Here is an 18,200-nt window from a genome sequence, read left to right as displayed (position 1 = left end):
TTTTGTTTTAGTCATATTAGCCGATAGATTATTATCATTAAACCATGTCAATACTAATTCTAAATTTTTATTAATTGTCATGTTATAATTTATCTCTTTGTGATCGTCAGAATAAATTATTGAAATGTCATCTGCAAACAATATACACTTTTGGTCCATAATGTCAGGTAGGTCATTTATGTAAATTAAAAATAATAAAGGCCCCAATATGCTGCCCTGTGGCACACCGAAACTATTAGGTAAATAGGGGGACTTGTATGTAGTGAACTCTAGCTTGGTATTTATTTTATTTATTTCAACACTCTGTTGTCTCTGAAACAAATAATCATGAATCCATTCAAGAGCAGGACCTCTAATGCCATACTTCTCACATTTATATATAAGTAGTTTGTGGTCCACAAAGTCAAAAGCTTTTGACATGTCAAAGAAGATTGATGCAACAGGAATTTTATTATTAATGCATCTCGTTACTTCCTCAATTAAACAGAACGTAGCCAATGCAGTAGATTTATTTGCTTGAAACCCCGTTTGTTCTTTTTTAATTATACTATATTTGTTTAAAAAATTTATGAGTCTGGCACTCATAGCTTTTTCCAGAATTTTTGAAAAAATAGATATAAGTGTAATCGGGCGGTAATTTTTTATATCCGTTTTGCTGCCTTTTTTGTAGAATGGCTTAACAATAGATACTTTCAGGTTTTCAGGGAAGACGCCTTGCGAGAATGATTTATTAATTAAATTAGCCAATGAGATTTTAACAAATAAATATCTTAATTTTTAATCATATACCTATGTCTTAAGTACCTATGTCGTTTCTCTACCCTCATTGTTTACAATTATTATTTCATGTTGGATGCTGCAAGCATAAAATATATGAGGGTAGTTTCAGAGAATAAGTTTCTTACCATTTGTCAAGGTAATTAGTATACCGTAGAATTCTGTGACCATGGCGCACGTTGCCGTGTCTAAATATCGCCAAATACCCAAAAAAGTCAACCGTGGTAAGGTTTAAAAAATAATATTGTAATATAGTGTAATTAATACCGTGGTATGTAATCAACAAAACAACTGTTCGGAGTGTTATTTTTCTTTCAGGTAAGGTTAAGCATAAGATTAGACTTGGCGATGAATGCAAGGACATTTTAAACATGACTATAGCAAGTATGTATGAAACTTTTATTTGACACATTATGGTCTAGTATTTATAATTATATTCATAAGTTTTAATTGTAAAATGAGATTTTGTTTTGTTGTTTTTGAACCTAGTCATTTTCTATAGTGTACTACAATTATTGTTTCTATCAATTTGCACGCTTTTTGTGTCATTGCAAAACATACGTTTATTCATTATCACTACGATCACTACATAATAAAACAAAGACGCTTCCCGCTGTCTGTCTGTCCATAAGAGTGGAGAGATCTAAGGAATAGATATGTAAACCAACGATATGTACCGGATTGTAATATAGTTTTTTGAAATACATAAGTACTAAGATAGAGTTTTCAATTTATTTTCGATGAAGGTTTTCGCATAGAAAATGTTTTAGTAACTAGGTACTTAACTATGTAATTTATTAAGTTCTAGACGAAGTGAGCGAAAGCGCCAGCGAAAAGCCAATTTCAAGGATAAAAATATGTAAGTTTTCGCACATTCAGTGAAATAAAATACAGAAAAATGTTTCTTTTGTCTGTTAACTATACCTAAAATTAGCGTTAGCTACTATTAATTAGTAGGTATTCTGTGCTAAAATAATAACAAACATCACAACAAACAAAAAAAGTACGAAAGAATCACAACAAACAAAAACAATACGAAAATATATTATAATGGAAAAGTGTGGAAAAGTCATTCTTGCGCCATCTTTTGACAATTATAGAAACTCTTTACTTCAGTTTCAACGACATCTAGTAATGGTTTTCAAAACTGATTGCACTTGTTTTGTTTGTGGTACAGATAGATAAGAATTATAATGAAGTTAGCTTGAATCTTAATATGTATCGACTTTTGTTTTAAATGATATATCTATAAAATATCAATTAGAATTGTAAATTTTTGAATAAGATAATTTGATTAAAAAAAATATGCCAACTTAACCCTATAATTGTCATTTAATAGCTATTTTGTCTATGGTTGCTCTATTATTTTGCGCCTGCGCACTTGACTGATGGTCTACGCGACGTACAATAAAATCATATTGTAGAAAATTTGAAGTTTGTTGTTTTGGTGACAACATATCCATATTTATTTATGAAAAATTCACACTGAATGCAATTCCAGGTGCGAAACAGAATCATTCTGTGATTATCGCCCTGGATGCGTTCAGTCATTGAGAGTTCGAGCGGTGTACGGTAGCCATCTTGGATTCGAACAAAGCTTCAGATGTGTAGATTGACTGTTTATCAATAATTTTAGTGCATTTCCCTGTAAATAGTTTGTATGTTTAGGATATGTACGGAACGTTCGTCCACATGTGTAAATAGCTATGGCTGCGACAAGGAAACTCCAAGGTAATTTGTTATGTTATCAGGTTAGGGATTGATTGACCCCAACCTATGTAGATACGTGTTCTAGAGTTCTATTGTCCGTCCGTTGGGAACACGGCCGTACTGTCGACACTATAAAGTGCAATAAATTTACTACTATATGTCGTGATTTCTCGATTTATACGTAATATTTGTAAAATTGATTGATGTGTTAATCGCGTCCTACGTGCTTATATTCGTAGATTTTCTCCTAGTCTAACGTGATAATTGTGTGTATTGATACGCTGAGGATGCGAAAACAGTACAGTTGAGTTGTGTAAACAATGTTTCGATGGAAAATCGTCACGTTTAGTGCAATGCATCTGCGAAACAGGTTTTAATTCTTGTTATTGATAGCAATGTTGTTTTCAGGTGAAATAGATAGGTGTTTAAAAAAGGTCACAGAAGGTGTGGAGACGTTTGAAGACATCTGGCAGAAGGTGCACAATGCGACGAACAGTAATCAGAAGGAGAAATATGAGGCAGATCTCAAGAAGGAAATTAAAAAACTCCAGAGGCTACGGGATCAGATCAAATCGTGGATCGCATCTGGAGAAATTAAGGATAAGAGTACACTTTTAGAATATAGGAAACTAATAGAAACAGTAAGTCAGTTTATTTTTGTTTACAATCATTTGCATAAATGCCTTGAAAACTGATAATGCATAGATTATACTGCTTATTTTCCTTAGGTTTTATCAATATAGAATAATAAATATATAAAGTGACATATGGTGCTGTTTATAGGCTCAATATAATGAGATAATCTCAATTAAACATTTCATTTGTTGTTTATGAACCCTCAATTATAGTTTTCTATATGAATGCTGTGGGTTTTATCTCAGAAATTTTAACCTTAGTCAGAATTTGATATAACAAGCTAAATATCACAAGATAATTGGTATTATGTTAGTTATAAAAGATTAATAAATATTTCTATAGGTATATAAAACCTTTCAGACTGTAAAATTTTCCATTTTACTTTGCCGTTAGTTAAATATCTTCATAATTTCTATTGTTTGAAATCTGTTATTAAAGTAATCTTCTCATACTTTATGTAAATAGTCTCATATGATTATAATCATTGTATATACCATTTATATACAGTGTTCCTTGATTGTGTGTAGTTTAGGTTTAGTGTTCTTGATTAAAATATGTTATATTATTTTCCCTTTATTATCCATGGGCAATGTAATCAATTGTTCACATTATAAATAGCTTCATTTCAAATATCTAGGCTAGCAAACAAACTATTAATACAAAACTCATATTTTATGTGTATTTCAAATACTTCATGTTATTCGATAATGATATTTCACACATACACTGTTTCATTTTGTAGAATACAATTTAGTTTGCTTGGTTACTCACACCACTGAAATAACCATTTGATACTCAATCTCTGCTCTGCAATTTTCAGTACACGTCGTATTATTGAATAGTCTATCTTAACATTAACACTTTATTACAGTAATTCAAAGCAGCAGCCCATCTTTACTTTTATTTATTAGTACCTATTCTGCCCCAAAAAGTGTAGGAACTTGTCCCCTTGTTGTGTATATAATAGATGCATCCATGTTTCACTGACTGATTTTCTATTGAAAGTAGGATCATACTTAGTGCTCTGTGTCCTGCCAGTCCGAGACATTCTTATTTGTTACTAATGCAAATTAATACCAATGTCCCTTGGTTCTATGCTCACCTTTTTACCATTTTAACAGTTTCCCTATAAAATATTAGATTTCCCTACAAAATATTATATAGAAATATCTGCTATCACACAATATTCACAACCAATACAAGATTTTCATACATCCCACCACCATTCAAGATTTGTGTCATCCCTTTTCAATATTCCGCCTATCTTAATTCTAAGCTCAGAGAAATTAATTCAGTAGTTTAGCTAGGATAACAGACAAGCAAAGTCCGTTTTGTATTTATAATAATTTATTCTTATATATAAAAATGAATCGCAAAATGTGTTGGTAAGCGCATAACTCGAGAACGGCTGAACCGATTTCGATAATTCTTTTTTTTATTATATTCCTTGAAGTACGAGGATGGTTCTTATGTAGAGAAAACGTAAACATGTACCACGGGCGAAGCCGGGGCGGACCGCTAGTATTACATAGAAATATCTGCTATCACATAATATTCATAACCTATACAAGATTTTCATACATCCCAACACCATTCAAGTTTTGTCTCATCATTTTTCAAAAAGCAGATCAAGGTATACAGATGAAGTTATTATTAAATCAAAGTTTTCTTAATGTGATGTTATTAGTTACAGTCACACATGATTGAATTTTTTACTTAGTAGATTATTAAATATTTGATAAATATTTATATTTTATTTATTTCTTACACATTTATTTCAAGTAGCTTGGGCCTATAAAACATATAATTTATTAGTAATTTTATTTATAAATTTTTTTATATTATATTATTTATGATTGATACTTTCTATAGTATGATATGTACATTATATTGTGTATTATTTTGTAGTCAGTTTGATTCCGTAAAGTAAAGCATTGATACAAAACAAAAATTATGAACAAAAATATGTAAACAGTCCACTCAATCATGGATGATATGACCGAATTTGAATAACATAGTATTTGACACAAAAATTACGTTTGAAAATTCAGTAAACATCATATTATTGGGGATATTGACTCGTGTAAAATGACCTGGATAAAAGTGCAGTTATATTGTAATTTGTAGCAATATAACTTTTCCATGAGGATGGAAAATCTGGAGAATATAGGTCCAGATTGAATTTGCATTACAATTTATGTTATGTTCTTATTGTACATGTGTTTTGTTATATTTCCCATCATTACTTGTATCTTATTGTAAAACTTTATTGTATTAACTGTCCCTTATAAATTATATACAATATTTGAAAAGTATACAAAAATTAAGTATTATTAGAATACTAGTGGTCCGCTCCGGCTTCGCCCGTGGTACATATTTCGCAATAAAAGGTAGCCTATGTCCTTTCTCAGGTATCAAAATATCTACATACCAAATTTCATGCAAATTGGTTCAGTAGTTTAGGCGTGATCGAGTAACAGACAGACAGACAGAGTTACTTTCGCATTTATAATATTAGTATGGATTAATATGAAACAAAATCTATTCTACAAATTTACACTTTTGTGTCATAATGTAAACTGAAAATGAAAATTGATCTTGCATTACTTCATGCTATATGTTTAAACCTACCAACAATATCTAAACATTACCCATATCGTTTCAGCAAATGGAAAGGTTCAAAGTTGTCGAGAGAGAAACAAAGACAAAGGCATATTCAAAGGAAGGATTAGGAGCTGCTCAAAAACTTGACCCGGCGCAGAAGGAGCGAGAGGAGATGTCATCATGGCTCATATCCTCTATTGACGCACTTAATTTACAAGTGAGTTGTTGTTTTAATACAAATTTCAAATAGAAACACACAATAGTTAGATTTCCCATAGTATTTTTGAAGAGAAACTTCTTCAGACGTGTTGTGAGTAAAATTTCAATGTCGTGTCATGGCAATACCGTCACGTTATGGCGTAAAGCGACGATTAAGACGAGAAGATACCCATATCTTTGAAACTTGCCAAAGAAGTTCCACATCTTACATGTGTGCTTGGCACACACTTTATAGATGGCTACAGTATTTATACAAAAACTCATAAAAGTTATTATTTGTTAGATAATATTATATTGAAAAGATTTTCTTTGTTACATTTCCAAGCTGTACCATGCAATGTTCTGTACATTGCAATGACAATGTGCATGAATCTAAAGAAGAAATTAACTACAGCTAAATTATGCAATTTTAAAGCAAAAAAATTGATAAAAAATATGAGAACATCTGTCATTGCACCTGCTGCTGCTTATGTATATTGTTTTAATTTGGTTTAAAGTTTAATTCTATGCTCTATAGTTTTGTAATGAGCATTTATATTATTGTTAAATATTTTCCCCTTTTCTAATCTCAACATTAATTAGATTTCTCTGTTATTACTTGTTGGTTTTATGTTCAATAGATAAAGCATTTCCCATCTCTCTATGTGCTCATTGAACAAGTTATATTTGCCTTATGCACTATATTATACCCGCGGCGTGACTCGCGTGGTTAAAAGTGTTGTACATGCTAATGAGGGCTACTATCTATTACTATCTGTATTAGCTTACCAAAGCTCTGTAAAAAAATTCCTACAGATATGATCAGCTATTTTGCCTAAAACAGAAACTAATTTACATCCATACATTCTACAAACTTTCGCATTTATAATATTAGTAGCATATTAAATATTATGGTCACCTTCATAATATACTAGCTTTCCGCACGCGGCTTCGCCCGCGTTCCCGTGGGATTTCCGGGATAAAACCTATCCTATGTATTAATCCAAGTTACTCTCTATATGTGTGCTTAATTTTATTGAAATCGGTTCAGTAGTATTTGCGTGAAAGAGTTACAAACACACAAATACACATCCATCCTCACAAACTTTCGCATTTATAATATTAGTAGGATTAGTAGGAAGTAGTGTATTAATTATTAAATATGTATTATTGTTTCAGATTGATCTCTTCGAATCGGAAGTGGAGTCACTATTAGTGGGTAAAAAGAAACGACTAGATAAGGAGAAACAGGACAGGATGGAGGAATTAAAATTGAAACTCGAGAGGCATAGGTATCACATAAAGAAACTCGAAACGTTGTTAAGGATGCTCGACAACATGTCCGTCGAAGTTGAACAGGTGATTCTCAATTCTTTGTTATTTTTAGATGTAGTACACTCAACACAACACACTTGAAAAGTAGTGTCTAAATTCTAGATAATTACGGTCATACTAAATTTCATCAAAATTATGTAGTGTTTGTTTTATTGAATAAAATGTACAGTTTTGGCATTTGTAATATGTGTGTGTAAGATAGATGAAATATTTAATGTATTTGAACTTCTTATATAGTTAAGTTATAATTAGGTACATATTATTAAATTTAATTTCACATGCAACAAAATGCCCATAAATTTCTAAATGTGTCTTATGAATATTATATACTTAGTTGTTGTTTTGATGAAAACCAAGGAATGGTTGCCTAAGACATGACTACTTTTAGTACAATATGTTCTTGTATTTTTCTTATGTGTTTGATTATATTTCTGAAATGTATATGTGGTAAATTAATTAAAAATTGATTGCCTTCTTGGCACAATTTCGATTTAGTTCAATAAGATTGATTCCCTTATTAAAGAAGGACTTTGTTAAGCTTGTAAAGCACAGAAAGCAGATAATGAGTCAAAAAATACCCATCAGAAAATGTTATTCTTTCCATTTATAATAATGCTCTACAAAAAGACTTTTCTTGTTTATTTAGTAGCGTATATTTAGCTTTATGTAAGAAATTTAATCTATATAAGTTTGTCCCATAATATTTGAATGTTCCTGGGTTCGATTCCCAGTGGTCAATACAAAATTCTGCCTTACAGATAATTTATTTTATTCTCCTCACAAATTTCCAAAAGCAGAAACTGAATTTTATGAAATACTAGTGTTCAGTCCCCTCTAAGTCGCTAAGACTTCTTACTGTAAATTATTTAGCTATATCATAAGCCCCGTATTCATGGTAAACATTTTATTACCAAAAAATGTGTCGGAAAGTTGATAATACTTGTCGAAAAGTTGGCATCCTTTGAGTGCCAACATTTAGACAAATTGTGCAGCAACATTGTTAATCTTGCTTTAAAATTTTACTTTTACCGTGAATAAGAGGCTTCATTATCATAAACAATACTCTACACTCAACAAATATTAGTATAACGTTATATATAGCGTCAGTGTGCTCAATCGATAGCTAGATTTACGTAAAGAAAAGGCATCCATAACCTCCCAGATAAAGAACATTCGAGAGGACGTCGAGTACTACATCATGTCGTCCCTAGAGCCCGGTTATGAGGAGAACGAGTACATATATGAGGACATTAACGGCCTGGAGGAGGTGGAATTGAGTGGGGCTGGTGTACCCTCATCGGCAACGACGGATAGTAACAATAGTAATGACTCACCTGGATCACCGACAAGCATGCTGTCAGGTATCAACACTTTTTTTATATTATTATAAGATAATATAATTGACTTGTTAAAAATGAATTAATTGAGTCCCTTTTTCTAACTTAACGCAAATACTTTTGTAATTATTGATGAGGCAAAAATAAAAAATTACTGCTAAATTTTGAGCTTTATGTATCAGCTGATTTGTAAAAGTTTCATTATTTTGAATTTTCACATTAAACTGCAAAACCAAGTATGTAATACATTACATACATGAAATTTTATAAAGAAAGACTTGTCCAAAATTCTAAAGAAAAGAAAGAAGAGAAACTTGACAGTTTTGAAAATTTTAATTGATTATATAATTTCTTTAATCTATGATATAATTAACCAATTTTCAGGCACGAGTCCGCCCACGTCGCCCGCGTTAGACCTACACAATCACACGTCAGACTCCGTCGACATCATAGACAAGAAGAAGAAGGACGACGTAAGTAAAGTGAGTACAACACACACGCGCACACATTCACAACATTAACATCCGATATCATCATTAACTCCAATTTTATACCTCAATTATAAAGTTGTAGTTATGTGGAGTATTGATTTTTTTTTGAACTTGCGTTGTCTATGGTTAGTTTTAGGTTCTTTGGCAATAGATAGGGAGAAAAAGAAAAAATTATTGTTATTAATCGGCTTGGATAAAAAATGTCCGTAAGCCATTTTAACAATTATTAACATTTATCGTTTTGGAAATTGTGACTAATAATTTTTTTGATAGTTAAATTGTGAAAAAAAAATGATTAATATTTTTATAGAACCTAAAACTAACTCTATCCAGTTAATAATTTTAATTCTTGATATTTATTTTATTTTAAATGCTCTTCAATATCAATTTAGAACAACGTAAATATTGAAAACAGAGCTTATTTTATTTTGTTTGAATATTAAATTAAATATATTTAATATTGTACAGAGAACCTAAAACTAACGAGTTAACGTCCGTGTTTCAGCCGGTCAAGCCGCTACCGCTCCGTGCGGTGTCGTGCGGCGCGGCCCCTAGTCCGGCTAACCTTACCGCGCTCAATCACTCCGCCACAAACAATAGGTCAGTCCCGCGACACACACCGCTAACACTTATCTCACACGTAACTCACCAACTCACACCATTCGCTCGTTGTAACACACACTCACACTTCCCACGCTCGTCGTCACACACACTCACATCGCTACCACTACTCTCACACACTCACACCACCTACGCTCGTCATAACACACACTCGCACCTCCCTCGCTCATCGTTGCGTCTTTCCATTCTATACAAGGCCAGCGCGCAACAGTATGATCGCGTACAAATTGGAAATAACTTTTTTTACATAGTTCTTCCAATGTATATAATAACAGTACACAAATACTCGCGTATACGCGTATACTTTGTTTTTATTTAACAACATAAAAATAGGAGCCTCGCGCCTCGCGATCATCTTCTTGTGGACTTATTACATTTTTAGCACTATTTTCAAGTGTAAGTAAGTCTAGAACGAAGACGCAAGCATCCGCGGTACAAAGTATACACGAATATTTCACAAAATTCGTGTATATTTTTTAATCTTCATCTTAAAAACAGCATTACAATATACATATACACGAGCAGTTTCCTATGTTTGCGTTCTAGCTATGTATAGAATGGAAAGACGCCTCGTTCCGTAACACACACTCACACCACCGTCGCTCGTCATAACACACACTCACACTTCCCATGCTCGTAGCGCACACACCCACAATTCTTTTTTAATTTACACACCATTGCGCTAATCATGCATCATGTTCATTTCATAATATACTTCATATTTCGATTTGATTATGTCGATATCATTTTATTGCTATTCCATTGTATTTTTTCATTTTATATTTCAAAATCGCAATTTTTGCACCCATAAAAATATTGCATGCGCAGGTTGATGCGATGCATGGAATTGTTTTCATTCGGTAAACGCCAAAAGCTTTAGGGATGTTTCGTGAACCGAAAATTTAGATACATCTTTAGAGACTAGCTTTTGAAATTGCTTTTTTTTTGGAAATGTTTATTTATAGAATGTATTTTTTAACGTATTTATATCCGCAGTATAAACAACAGTACGGGGGCGTCAGGCACGTCGACGCCGATCAAACCGCCCGCGCCCAGTTCTCCGCATCAGCGGCCTAATAATACGGGTGAGTGATTTTTAATTTTTTTTTTTTTTTGTAGAGTATTGGTGACAAATATACCCCAAAGGAGTGTGTACTTTATACAAAAAAGAAAGCAAAAAAAATGTTATATATAAAAAAAATGTGATTTAATTTTTTATCGGTATAAAATTAAGAATTTAGTAGTAGTATTTCATTTTTTATAACAATAAATTATGCAAAAATTAAGAATGAAAAATTATAATTTAAAACCTAATACTTAAAACGACATCAAATTTAATATAAAAGTATGCTTTGTACACATTACAAATCTCGCTAAATTAAACTTCATTACATTCACTAATTAGAAAAAAGACCGTATCAAATTCGGTTAACCGCACGCTACATTGTTTACAAAACAAATGTGCGTTATCACGAGTGAATGGGCTGAGAAGCATTCACGTATAATAAAGTTGGCGCGATGCCAAACATTTTACGAATCTCTGTCAAATTGGCGCGGATCCAACCCCGATGAGACGACGATTCCGGCCAGTCGCGATTCTGATTTCGACGCGCGTTCTGTGCCTTGTGAAAATTAAAAAAAAAAAACAAAAGTAAAATGCTTTCCCGCGCGAATGAAGAATAAATATGGACGATGGTAATTTGACGAGTGCATGTGTAAATCGTTTTTGTGTGTGTGTTTTTTTTAATTGAGTCATTTTAAAAATTGCGTCGTTTTAGTTTACGTTAAATTCATTATGTAATTAATATCATTGTTTTGATTTGAATTCGAAATGTGAATTACTTATTGTTTGATAAAATGTTGTGGATGCGTACATATTATATTAACACGACGTTCTGCGTAATTAAAGTGTATTGCGCCAACAAGTTTTGTTCTTATATTTGTGATTGGAAATATTAAATGAATTAATAATATTTCATTTATATATATTTAATTAAATTTATTTGATTTAACGAAGAAGTTTTTGAAATATGTCGTGATTTTCGTGTTTCATCTTTCGAGATGTATCATAGAAAAAATATATTTCAATAAAACTCGTTATTTGGTGTAAGAAAAAACATAGAATACAGATGGTTTATAGGCATGAATAATTGCCTATACAATCATAAATAAACATATTTGTTACGCTTTACTTATGTGAATATTTTAATTTCGAACAGATTTATTTGCATAGTTTTAATTCTATTTTGAATATAATAATTTTATTTTCACAATAATTTTAACGATGGTTTTATTTTCGATTAATTATATTGGTAAGTAATAATTATAATAACTCTTATGTTTATAATGTTTCAATTATTATGTATATTTGATCATGTGGCATATAATTGGATATCCTTAAAAACGAAATCAACTAATAATTATTATTTCAGTTTGCTTTAATACTATTCCGTCTTTATAACATATCCTGGGATAAAATAGCCTACTAATTTAAAAAAAAATCTTAATTCAATATATGTATTGCATAGATTGTCACACTACACACACACACACACTATATCCTTGAGTAAAGTGACTATTTTATCATATAAATAGCGAAACGATTGTTGCAGAAGTGTTGGAAAATGGTCCAGTGTCGAACACGCCCGTACACACGGCGACACACCTACCGCCGCCCACAATACCAGCCCCTGTAAGTTTACAGTGCACTTGTAAGGTCGATTGATGATATGTTTTTGTTATAAATGTATGTTCTTTATTTTTTATTTGAAGTATTTCAGATTTGTAATTATTGAAGTTGAATTAATAATATTTTTAGTCTCAGCATTGTGCAGTTATTTAGGATTTTTTTGAGAAATTACTTTTTTTACTAGTTTATTGACAAGAGAAATATACCTGAATTTAGGAGACATAATTTAGTTTTAGTAGCTAGTAGTGCTAACCTTGGAATTGATGTGGATATATTTTTGTGTTTTTGAAAAATATAATAAATTTTCTTACAATTAAAGTTAAAGTAATTTCAAATGCATACTTTTCCCTCCGCAGACGTCAAAAAGTTCGTCCGCGACGACGTTATCGAGCGCGATCGCGAACCCCAACCCGAACGCGAGCACGAACGCGAGCGTGAACGCTAACCCCAGCGTGAACGTGAACGCGAACGCGAGCGTGAACTCGAACGCGAGCGTGAACTCGAGCGTGAGCGCGAGCGTGAACACGAGCGCGCGGAGCGTGACGCCGTCGCCCCCGTCGCCGCTCGCGGTCAACGGGCCCGTGCATAATGCGCACCACACGCCACAGCATATGTTGAATAAGTGAGTAGTTTTTAGATTATATATTTTTGTGATAATAATTTAACTCGTCAATTATAGAGAAATAAAATATGTGTGTAGTGGTACTAATAGATACTATGTTTATTGTATATGAAAATTTGTAAAACCTAGCAATGATATAAAACAAAAATGTGTGAACTAATGCTTACTCATATTATTATCTACATATACTATTTTTGACTTACCGGTTGGTTTAGTTGATAGTGACCCTGCCTTACAAGCCAGAGGTCGTGGGTTCTATTCCCACCCGGGGCAAATATTAGTGTGTTGAACATAGATGTTTGCTCTGTGCCTGGGTGTTAATTATCTATATATAAGTATTTATTTAAAATTATAAATACATATGTTTATCAGCCATCTGGTTTCCATAACACAAGCGAAAACTTAGTATGGGATCAGATCGTGCCGTGTGTGAAAGTAGTCCTGAAATATTGATTATTATTTATTATCCTGTAAATATATATTATATATTATACTGTACATTTTAATATTAAATGGTGTGGTACAATAAATGATCAAATAAAAAATAAATAAGGGCCGATTTTTCAATGCTTGGATAAAACTTATTCGTCGAATAATGTATAAACCTACCATTTTAAAAACGTATTCTAATTGCCCGTATTTGACAGTTTACGTGACATTTTAATACTATTGTGAAATACTTTATTGGCCGGATAAGTTTTATCCATACATTGAAAAATCGGTCCTAATAAAAATATCCACAGCGGCAGAGTGAGCGAAACGCCGAGTACGGGCGCGCTGAGCGGCGGCAATGGGGCGGGCGGCCCCGAGCGGCCCACCACCGCGTCGCTCAAGAGCATGGCGCAGGAAGCCGTGCACCGCGCGGGGCTCGACGCGCACCACACGCAGGTGGGCGGGACGACAGGGAATGTTCTAGAAGCTTCTGGAATGTTCTAGAACGTTTGTGACGAGCGCGACGCGTGCTGTGATGTTCTAGAACGTGTGTGACGAGCGCGACGTGTGCGTGAATGTTCTAGAACTTTCTAGAACGTTTATGCCGTGCGCAATGTGTGTTGTGATGTTCGTGTTTAACGTATAACGTTATTGTAGTGTGCGTGTATGTTCTAGAATCTAGAACAATGAAGTTAAGAACATTTCTGATTTGATTTGATTTAATAAAGAAAGTAATGTTCTAGAATGCTAAAACTAATTTGGTTTAGAAAATGATATTTAAAAAACTCATAGTATGCGCTAGTGTGTCTAGAATGTTCTACTTCTATGTACAGTTAATTAAACCTTATAACCTCGAATTAACAATTAAGAAGGGAATAGTCTTTATAAAAAAAGCATAAAAATATAATTTCAGAACACAAGAAGAGGTGTCCCCCTATCTCAGGCGCACATCCCACCGTTATTAGGAGTCGCGCCGCTGGGGCCCCTGCCGCTTAACTCGGTACGTGTATGTATTGTTTGCTGTGCCTATTTATTTTTATTTTTAAGTTGTTTAAGGGCCGATTTTTCAATCCATGGATAAAACTTATTCGTCGAATAACGTATAAAACTACAACTTCAAAATGTATTGCCCGCAATTGACAGTTTACAGGTGACATTTTAATATTATCGTGTAATACTTTATTGGATGGATAAATTTTAACCAGGGATTGAAAAATCGGCCCTAAGTGTAGAATATTGTTCGTATTATTTGCTCAATTAGGTTTTGCTAGTAATGTTTAGTGGAATTCCTAATTATATAGATGAAAAATATTTAAAGTAATATTTTTTTTTTCATTATTTTTATTACTCAATGTAGTAGATATGCATAGGTATCTTATTGCATTTTTTTATATTCTGGTGAGAGTACTCCTTTAATGAGGCATCAGACATCTTCTAGCTATGCTTGCTACTAACTATGATATATCAAGGCAATTATTAAATTAATCTTTTTGCCAAGTAGTTAAAAAAAAAAATTGGTTGTTTGTAAAGTAGGTTTACGATCGAGATGTTTACGTGACAACGTCTTATTGGTGGCAGCGCTCGAGATGAGACGGGAGATCGGTCCGTCTCTCTCTCGTTATACCTGCGATCGCGCTCGTGAGGTTTTGGTGTGACACAAGTTTCTGAACATGTCACCCGACTAAAACGATTTTAAAAACGTTATCACGTTAAAACAATAATTTTTACGTTATATTTTGTCTTTGCATCTAGATTTTCATTAAGCTAAATATTGTTTCGAGTGTACAGCTGCAATGTAAACCCCACCCCCTTTCCCCAGGAGCACCAAGTGCAGTTCCAGATGATGGAGGCGGCATTCTACCACATGCCGCATCCATCAGACTCGGAGCGCACGAGGGTGTACCTGCCAAGGAATATATGTCAGACACCCGCGTATTATAATCAGGTAAATAATACCGATCAACATAATATTTATTTCAAATGCGATAATACTAATACAGAGGACGCCGAATCTGTAAACCCCTACAATAAAATTATTAAATTAGGGCTAATTTTTCAATCCTTGGTTAAAACTTATTTGTCGAATAACGTATGAAACTACCATTTCAGAATGCATTCTTATTGCCCGCAATTGACAGTTTACAGGTGACATTTTAATATTATCGTGCAATAAAGATTGGACGGGTAAGTTTTAACCAGGGATTGAAAAATCGGCCCTTAATATAGTTTTGATGAATAAATGTTATTGTTTAACAGCAAATCATTGTTGCATATCTATTTTTGAAAAGTACTGTGTTCGTAAAGCTTAAAAAGTTATTAGATTTGTTAAGTAGGTTAAGTGAATATAAAGTAGTTAAGATGGAAAATAAGTAATATATTTAAAAATAATTTAATTGAAATGTATCTGACATATTCACATAGTTTTTCTTAATGATAAAGAACACTTAAATAGATGACTTTTAAAAAATGCTATAAAAGTAAATATAAGAAACAATTGTTAAAGCAATTCACCAACATTCCAGGTGCTCTTACCCCACTCAGACACGGTGGAGTTCTTCCAGCGTCTCTCTACAGAAACGTTATTCTTCGTGTTCTACTACATGGAGGGCACGAAGGCGCAGTACCTCGCGGCTAAAGCGCTCAAGAAACAGAGCTGGCGGTTCCACACCAAGTATATGATGTGGTTCCAGAGGCACGAGGAGCCAAAGGTCATCAATGAGGAGTATGAGCAGGTGCGGTTTGGTGTTGATAAGTATAAAAAAAAAATTAGCACTAAGAAATTATTTTGCATTGGCATTATTAAATTTTTTAATGTTGCAAATGAATATAGATGTTCTCAAGAAGCTTATTATTAGATTAAATTTTAAGAGTGTGTTAAAGGGTTGAAACTTATTTGAGAAAATTTTCATTTTAACTTACATACAACAGTTCTCAGATGAGAAAATTGGAATTTTTGATTGTGTTATTTACGTAAAAAAATTTACAATATAATACAATTGTTAAAAAATGTATTCCAGGGCACATACATATACTTTGACTATGAGAAGTGGGGCCAGCGCAAGAAGGAGGGCTTCACGTTCGAGTACAAGTACTTAGAGGACCGCGACCTGAACTGAAGCGCCTCCGCCCTCGGGCTCGCGGACTCAGTGCTAGTGTGTGCCACAGTGTGCCACAGTGTGTGTCACAGTGTGTGTCACAGTGTGTCTCAGTGTGCACAGTGCGTGCTACAGTGCTAGTGTTAGTGTCAGTGACAGTGTGTGAGCGACATCCGTGAGCCGCGCGGCCACTACGCACCCATCCTCGTGGCATTCCATTGTAAGTATTAACCGTTCCCGCTTATTTCTGTGATGAAACCGACGCGTTCGACACTTTTGTATGTATTGAGAGTGCGCATATTAATTTATTCCGTTCGATGTGACGCGCTCCGGCGAACGCCGGACGCCACTTTTGTAAAATATCTTTTCGCTCTTCTGGCAGTTTGTAATGTTGTACAGTAGAGTAACGAATTTGTAAGCGATCGAAATTGTGAATCATTATGATGAGACTCAATAAGTATAATAAAACATGTGATATCGGTTTAGGGCCCTCAGCGCACTCGGAAATCACGGTTTTTTCAACTTAATGGACGTCAATCTATGTCGGAATATATATTATATTAATCGTGCTTTACTGAATCTCATTTACTTCTAAAAGATTTGTCAGTTACATTATATACATTGTAATTGTTTACGAAAAATTCTCATAGTGTAAATCAATCAAGCAAACGTCTATTAAGATATGTATCGAATGAACGAATACCTCTGTTAAAGCAATACTTAATATAGTAGAGAGCATAGGTCCAATGAATTTTATGCTAGTCATGGTTCAGTGCAGCAGTGATCTTGCTGTTGGTTTAGGATCTATTAAATAAATTATAAATTATGTAAACGAGGTATGTACTCGTCAACACTGTCAATTGTTCTATTAGAAGTGTGTGTTAAGACAGTATAAAAACTTAGGCAACTTTAGATAATTAAATTGGGTCCCACACTAACTCACAAATTATTTTAACATGTATAGAAATAATGGACCGAACCTCAATATTTTTGTAATTATTAGATCCAAAACTCAATGGTAAGAATCACAATGAAATTGAAAAGATTAAATCTGAGAGCGCTTTGGGCATTTGTTTTTAAAGTTTATATAGAGACTGGTTTAGTTTGAAATTATTAAAGTGCTTGTTTGTTTTACCACAAAGTATTGTCGATATGAGCATGGCAATTGTTTATACGCATTGGGAGTGTGATTGGCGAATTAATTATGGATATTTATTTTATTTTAAAACCTTATTTAAAATTGTAAGCTAAATCTTAAATTGGATGTGAAATTAAGTTTTAATATTTGTTAATTTTCATTTTATTTGTAAAAAAAGGATATGAAAACTGATTCTGAGACAATTTTGTAATAGAATTTATATTATATAATATTAACTCTTAAGGTTACGGCATAATTATACACACAAATGTGAAAAGCTCAAATATATTTTCCCAAAGCGACTAAATTATGTGTAATTTGATAAATTTTATATTTGCCGGGGATGAGACATCTATATGTAACTATTTAAATTATATAAACGACGCCACGGAGGCTTTAATCGTAGCACGGGCCAAAGGTAACACAATATATTGTTATACTGAAACCTGCATATCACTATGTACTTAAAGGCAATCCTTACATTTACTTCGTTACAGCATATTTTATGTTTTGTC

The 18,200-nt window shown here is 33.1% G+C and overlaps 1 protein-coding gene across 6 annotated transcripts; it reads left to right on the top strand.

Moving 5' to 3' along the window:
• Positions 1-2,152: 2,152 nt before the first annotated feature.
• On the top strand, positions 2,153-17,205 carry Not3 (CCR4-associated factor Not3). Of its 6 annotated transcripts, none has more exons than XM_090108410.1 (15): positions 2,153-2,508; positions 2,896-3,128; positions 5,789-5,944; positions 7,105-7,284; positions 8,423-8,621; positions 8,982-9,079; positions 9,594-9,688; positions 10,706-10,794; positions 12,322-12,401; positions 12,755-13,020; positions 13,764-13,908; positions 14,366-14,452; positions 15,272-15,397; positions 15,975-16,184; positions 16,470-17,205. In XM_090108410.1, exons 1-15 carry the CDS (start codon positions 2,484-2,486, stop codon positions 16,566-16,568), a joined length of 2,088 nt encoding a protein of 695 aa, XP_089964536.1. In that variant the 5' UTR covers positions 2,153-2,483; the 3' UTR covers positions 16,569-17,205. The 6 variants fall into 6 exon arrangements, with proteins under 6 accessions (XP_089964536.1, XP_089964535.1, XP_089964534.1 ...); XM_090108409.1 differs by having other exon boundaries at positions 14,366-14,458; XM_090108408.1 differs by having other exon boundaries at positions 8,405-8,621; positions 8,982-9,070; positions 14,366-14,458.
• The last annotated feature ends 995 nt before the right edge of the window (positions 17,206-18,200 follow it).

Source organism: Colias eurytheme, chromosome 13 (assembly GCF_061535395.1).
Source record: "Colias eurytheme isolate Ceu_HAF_F1 chromosome 13, ilColEury1 Martin Lab GWU primary, whole genome shotgun sequence".
Classification (NCBI taxonomy): domain Eukaryota; kingdom Metazoa; phylum Arthropoda; class Insecta; order Lepidoptera; family Pieridae; genus Colias; species Colias eurytheme.
Note: the sequence above shows the minus strand (reverse complement) of the source record. Positions and strands in the feature narration are given on the sequence as shown.

Excerpts from the sequence above, each read along its gene's own strand:
- Not3 (XM_090108404.1), top strand. The coding sequence starts at position 2,484 with ATGGCTGCGACAAGGAAACTCCAAG. Across the intron at positions 3,129-5,788 it reads ATAGGAAACTAATAGAAACA|CAAATGGAAAGGTTCAAAGT; the intron begins GTAAGTCAGTTT and ends ATATCGTTTCAG. Across the intron at positions 9,689-10,705 it reads CACTCCGCCACAAACAATAG|TATAAACAACAGTACGGGGG; the intron begins GTCAGTCCCGCG and ends TTATATCCGCAG.